Genomic DNA, 6017 nt, shown 5'->3' with positions numbered 1-6017 from the left:
AAACAAACCAAAAACAACAACAAAACTAAAAACAAAAAACACCCCAAGACTCACTGCCAACACAACGCCTGGGTCAGTGATGGACACAAGCAGGACAGGGCCCCCAGGATCAGTCGCAGCCACAGTCTGCCACTGAAGGATGCAGTGCTGTGTCTCCATCTCAGCACTCCGAGATGACGGCCGCAGTGGGCCGAAAGCAGTGCAGCACACGTGGGAGCACATGTACTGGGTCACGACAGTGAGCAGTACCAGTTTCTGTACTGCACTATACTTTTTATTGTTACTGTAGAGCACACTTCCATTTAAAGAAATGAGGGCTGGAGGTCAGTGATAGAGTGCTTACTTGCCTGGCTTGCCTAAGTCTTGGGTTTGATCCCTAGCACTGCAAAAATAAGTAAAAGGTTTACTATAAAGCAGTGTGGTATAGGCAATTATAGTGGTGCTTACCTGTAAGCCCAGCACTCTGGGAAGCTGAAGCATGAGGATCATAAAATTGAGCCCTGTCGGGGCAACTTGAGTTATTCACTTTAAATTAAAATCACAATGGTTAGGTTTTTTTGTTTTGTTTGTCTTTTTGAGACAAGGTTTCACTATGCAGTTTAGGCTGGCCTCGAGCTGACCTCGTAGCCTAGACCGGCCTAAAACTCAAGCAAATTCTTCTGCTTCAGCCTCCTGAGTGCTGGGATTATAGATGTGTGCCACCACCATGCCTGGTCACTAATCTACACAATTAAGGAGTAAACTTGTTCACAATAAATGCCTGCATAGCATGCTATACATATTAGCAAATACTATTTAGTATACAGTACACATAGCTATTGGTCATTTAATAGGGACAAGTTCTTTGAAATGTCACATTAGTGAGTTTTTCCACTGTGGAAACATCAAAGTATACTGACACAAACCTGTAGGGCGGAGCCTGCCTTACACAGCTAGGTTATTCAACGTGTATGTTTGTACAAATATGTGTAGTGTGTTCACTGCTGCTAGAGCCATGAATCAGGCCCAAGAGGAAACAACACAGTTAGGAGGCACGGGAACGAGACACACAAGGCCGCTATCATGTACTGCGATGTGACCTACTGTCCACTTCTGCAGTAGCAGGGACTGAACTCAAGGTCTTCACACTGAGCTACATCCTTAGTCGTCTTTTTTTCAGAATGGATCACTAATCACTTAAATTTGGCCTCCTGCATAGTGAAACCCTATCCTAAAAAGATGAAAATTCGGGAGCTGGGGAGATAGCTCAGTAGAATAAGCCCTTGCCTGGCAAGTATAAGGTCCTGAGTTCCATCTCTGGTACTGCACAAAAAAAAAAAAAGATGAAAATTCAAAAGTGTAAGGTAGTGAACCCAGTTAGTTTGGCTTACTTTTCTGGAGACGGGGTCTGGCTAAGCTTCCGTTGCCCAAGCTGCCTGGAGCGCCTCTGCAGGAGCTGGGATATACCCAGCTGTAGGGCATATGAAAGGCACTCTCCATCTCTCCCCGTGATCGCCACCCCAAGCCACAACTAGCCTACGTTTGGGCTCACTCTTACCGTTTCCCACAGCCAAGGACAATCCAGGAGGTCGCATTATTGAGTCATAAACACAGCCACATCCTTTCTTTTCATTGTCTACCTTTAAGAAAGACTGGCTACAATGACAAATTATTCAAAGTAGCCAAATGACGTTGGTCTTGAACTCACTATGTACCTCAGGCTAGCCTTGAACTGCTGGTGATTCTTCTGCCTCAACTTCCCAAGTGCTGGGACTCAGAGGTGTGTGCCACCGTGCCTATTCTGAATATTGTTACCCAAAGGAGCAACAGAGCTGCACATGCAGCCACCGCTCTCGTCGTATCACAACCCTACACTCATTCTCTAGGATGGGATCCCTTCCCTTCCACTACCTGTAATATCCAACACATACAAAGTCTTTGGTGCCCCACGTACATGCATGGCATAGACCCGTGAACCTTTTCAAGACAAGTGCCCAAACCATTACCCAAAACCCACTTACTTATCACAAAGTGCCAACACTGCAATTAAGCCTGAATACTGAGGTTTTATTGAGAAAGAAATGACTCCTACACTAACATTTTTGTCTTAAGAGAACGGTATCACATGTGCCATAGGTTCACCACCACGGGTTTAGAGCAAGCAGCACCTTCTCTGCTGATAAAGAAGCCAACACAAAGACATCCTCCCGCAGCTCCTCCCAGCTGCCTGTGTCACTTGTGCTACCTCTGGGTGACTGCTGGCCTTACGGCATCAGCCAGGCAGATGCTGCCGTCTCCTGACCTGTGCAGTAGGCAGTGCAAGGTGCAGTAAGGGCTCCTCTTCCTCACACACTGAGACTCCAGCGCACGCCTGACACTAGTACACACAGTCCCCATGGAGGCGAGTTTCTAAGGCTACACAGAAGTGCTCTGCCAATCCACAGCCATACCCTCACTTTCCAGGAGCCGCAGGGAGACTCCAAGAGACTGCACTGCAGGCACACAATGCTCCCTTCTTTTTTTTTTTTTTTTTAATATTTATTTATTTTTATTTATTACATTTATTTATTGTGTGTGTGTGTGGCCAGCTCAGCCCACCAGGGGGCGGGGCTGGCTGGCATGTGGTGCTGGGGGATCGAACCGCGGTCCCTGTGTTTTGCCAAGCTTGTTTCAAGTAGGTGCTTTAGACCACTGAGCCATCTCTCCAGCCCCCAATGCTCCCTTCTTTTCCATGTCACGCTAAGTGTGTCCCTGCATCCCGGCACAACCAGTAACTGAAGCCTACAGATGCTAAGTGTGTCTTGGCTCAAGCAAAAACTACTCAGTCACCTTTGTGTAAAGACAGACACGAAGCAGACAGCAGTGGTCACACTGTAATCCTAGCATTCAGGAGGGTGAGTCAGGAGGATCATTGCAAGTTTGAGACCAGCCTGGGCTACAAAGTGAGCTCAAAGCCAGCCTGGACTGCATAGTGAGACCCTGTCTCAAAAAGAGAAGGGGGGAAAAAAAAAAAAAAAAAAAAGAAAAAGAAAAAGACACAACCCCAAACCACTCCACTAGAAGTTTTTCTGCACCAGCCTTAGAGTAGCTGTGACCCTGCGCCATGGAGGCCGCTACTCTACTTGTTCCCTTGAGCCCTGATGCACACTGTCACGGGACATGGCTCCACGGGAGGCTCTGTTCAGGCAGCCACTGGCACATCCCACTCTGAGGCCTATTAGTCCGGCCGGGAGCACGGGGTGAGGGTGGGAGGGAGGCTGCGTGCAGCGCTGGGCGCCCGCACTAAGACTACAAGTTTGGTTTACTTCCCTCCCAGCTTTTAGAATGAAAACCCCAGGGCTCCTCCAGTGCTAACACCACTCAGTATAGCTATTTCTTGCTCTCACAAAGGAGCCGTTCACTTGAAAACAAAGAGAGGGGATTCATTCCCAACCCACAGGACTTGTCACGTTGCTCTCCAGGCCGACTTCAGCTTCTCCAGGCTCCAGGAAAAGCCTCTTTTCAAGGCGGCTGGCCAGATGAAAGCGCCCACCTCCCCCTTGCCTGGCACTTTGTGCTGCTCGAGGGAGGAGGAGTTAGGAACTAGATACCATCCTCTGCCACCCCCCACCCTCCAGTGAACAGGGACAGATTCAGTCTAACAGAATGGTTTCTAGCCAGAGTGGGAGCAGCTACCATGGAAACGAGGCAGCTAAGCTGTGAAAGGGCTTTTTCATTCCCAGCACTACTCATTTCTTTCCCCCTCACTTCCAGTCAGTTGCCCTGGTGAACCGTTCCACACACCACCATCACACTGATCAACCTGTAGCATGCTTTTTAGGGGCGAAAGTTAACTTTTGGCAAATTTAACTTTTAGCCACTGTCAGCAAATCAAATGAAAACCCATGTTCCATGGCCAAAGTCCTTCTAAGATGAGATTGTCTGTTTCTACCCTTTACCTTTCTCATGCTGGTCCTGAGATCTAGTTTTGCTTTTAAAGTAGGACAATATACATTATGCGGGGAGAGAAAGCACTAATATGATTTTCTAATACAGAACTAACACTCAGAAAATAGAAAAACACTACTCTGCAGTGTGAACCCCTAGAACTAAGCAAACAACTGGGAAAGAGCTCCTCGGAAAGCCACTACACAGCCTCAGGAGGGCAGGGCTACAGCACGCTGGCACCCCGGGACTTGCACAGTTCCACAGGGTGCCGGCCCTGCTGCTGGCTGCGCTCACCGCCAGGGGACACCTTGCATCTGGGGTCACTCACCTGCCCAGCTGTGTCTACAAGCTGAAGATGATACTCTTGTCCATTTACTGTGATCAACTTCGTGAAAGCTAGAAGCAAAGAGGGATTGTATATTAGGTTAAATAAATTAACTCTAGATCAAATTTGAATGAAGACAGTGGATCAAGCACAGAGTCCTTACCAATCTCACAAAAGGTTCTCAGGAAACAAAAAAGAATGTCTCTTGACTTGTATGGACTCTTCTCTACTTTCATTATCTAACTAAGCACCACTGTGTCTGCCTTGGGTAATCTTGATTTCTTCCAGAAAAACTAATTAGATAACAATTTATATCTAACAAAAATAATCCATGCTCTGGGGGAAGAGTTCCTCTTCCACTGGTGAGGAGGCGAAATGTGCTACGAGTATGAGATCTACAGTGAGCCCAAACCCCAGATTTGCACAATTAAAGTGTTAAGAACTTTCAGTACATAAAAAATTAACAATTTCACTGATAGATAAAGCAGCAATGGAACACATGTTCCATCTCCATTTAGCTTAAGGATCCATTTATCACAACCTCTTTTTCTTTTTCCTACCAAGGAGTAAGAAATGAATTACAAAGGAGGAGGTAATTCAGAACTCTAAGGAATCAGGCTTCAACACACACAGGGAAGAGGAAAGAACTATTAACAGTAACAGAATATTAGAAAGTAACCACCTGGAGCCTTAGTGAGAACAGCTTTTCTCCCTGTGCCCGGCCCCAGCCAACTCCTGCCTGGCCACCAGCACCATGACAGCCAAGCAGGAGGATCCATGTCTCAGACAGCTGAGTGAGGTCACACTTTGCCGCATGTCAAAGGCAAAGCAAGAGTTACATGGAACCGTTCAAGAGTACTCCGTGACAAGGAGGAAGAGTCTCGCTGGGTCCCAGGAGTTCCACAGGGAAGGTAGCTGAAGTAGTGACCAGGCATTGCCAATCCCGGTGCACACAGGGCCAGTGAGGTGCACAGACGTAACAGGCCAGCCACCGCACTGCATGTCACTGTGAACCCTCCTGGAAATGACTGCTTTAAAAAAGGGGCAAACCAGAGGGAAATTCAATCAGACTGGTCCAAGCCCGTAATCCCAGCTGCTCCAGACATGGAGGCAGGAGCACTGCAAGTCTGAGACCAGCCTGGGCAATTCAGTGAACAATTCTTGTTCCCCCTCAAATACAAAGGGCTGAGGATGCAGGTCAGTGCTAGAGTGACCCCGTAGTGCAAAAGCAAATGGGACTACCTGGAAGATGGGGAATACCCAACCCACTGTGACCTCTGACTGGAATCATCTATCATGTGGAAACTTTCAGTCACTGTCAGCCAGGGGGCAGTGATGTCGCAGCTGTGAGAAACACTTTTCCGCAGGTAGGATCAAGAAATACATTACAGGGGCTGGTGAGATGGCTTGGTGGTCTAAAGCACCTACTTAGAACAAGCTTAGCAGAGCACAGGGACCATGGTTTAATCCCCCAGCACCACATGCCAGCCAGCCCCGCCCCCTGGTGGGCTGAGCTGGGGACACACGCGCACACACACACACAAATAAAAAAAAAAAAAAAAAAAAAAGAAATACAGTACAGATTTGATGAAAATTATGTAAGAAACACTGGCAAAAGCAGTAGCTTTCAATCAAAATGAAGTACCAGGGGCTGGGGAGATGGCTCAGTGGTCTAAAGCACCTACTTAGAACAAGCCTAGCAAAGCACAGGGACCGCGGTTCAATCCCCCAGCACCACATGCCAGCCAGCCCCGCCCCCTGGTGGGCTGAGCTGGCCACACACACA

General features: G+C 47.8%; 1 protein-coding gene across 1 annotated transcript in view; it reads right to left on the bottom strand.

Moving 5' to 3' along the window:
• Positions 1 to 6017, bottom strand: part of Rheb (Ras homolog, mTORC1 binding) — a 42260-nt gene that overhangs the window by 7833 nt on the left and 28410 nt on the right. Inside the window, exon 3 of the mRNA XM_004628975.2 lies at positions 4235 to 4302. Coding sequence (XP_004629032.1) covers positions 4235 to 4302 — 68 coding nt within the window. The remainder of the gene's footprint in view (positions 1 to 4234; positions 4303 to 6017) is intronic.

This window comes from Octodon degus, unplaced genomic scaffold (assembly GCF_000260255.1).
Source record: "Octodon degus isolate 3935 unplaced genomic scaffold, OctDeg1.0 scaffold00027, whole genome shotgun sequence".
NCBI lineage: Eukaryota > Metazoa > Chordata > Mammalia > Rodentia > Octodontidae > Octodon > Octodon degus.
Note: the sequence above shows the minus strand (reverse complement) of the source record. Positions and strands in the feature narration are given on the sequence as shown.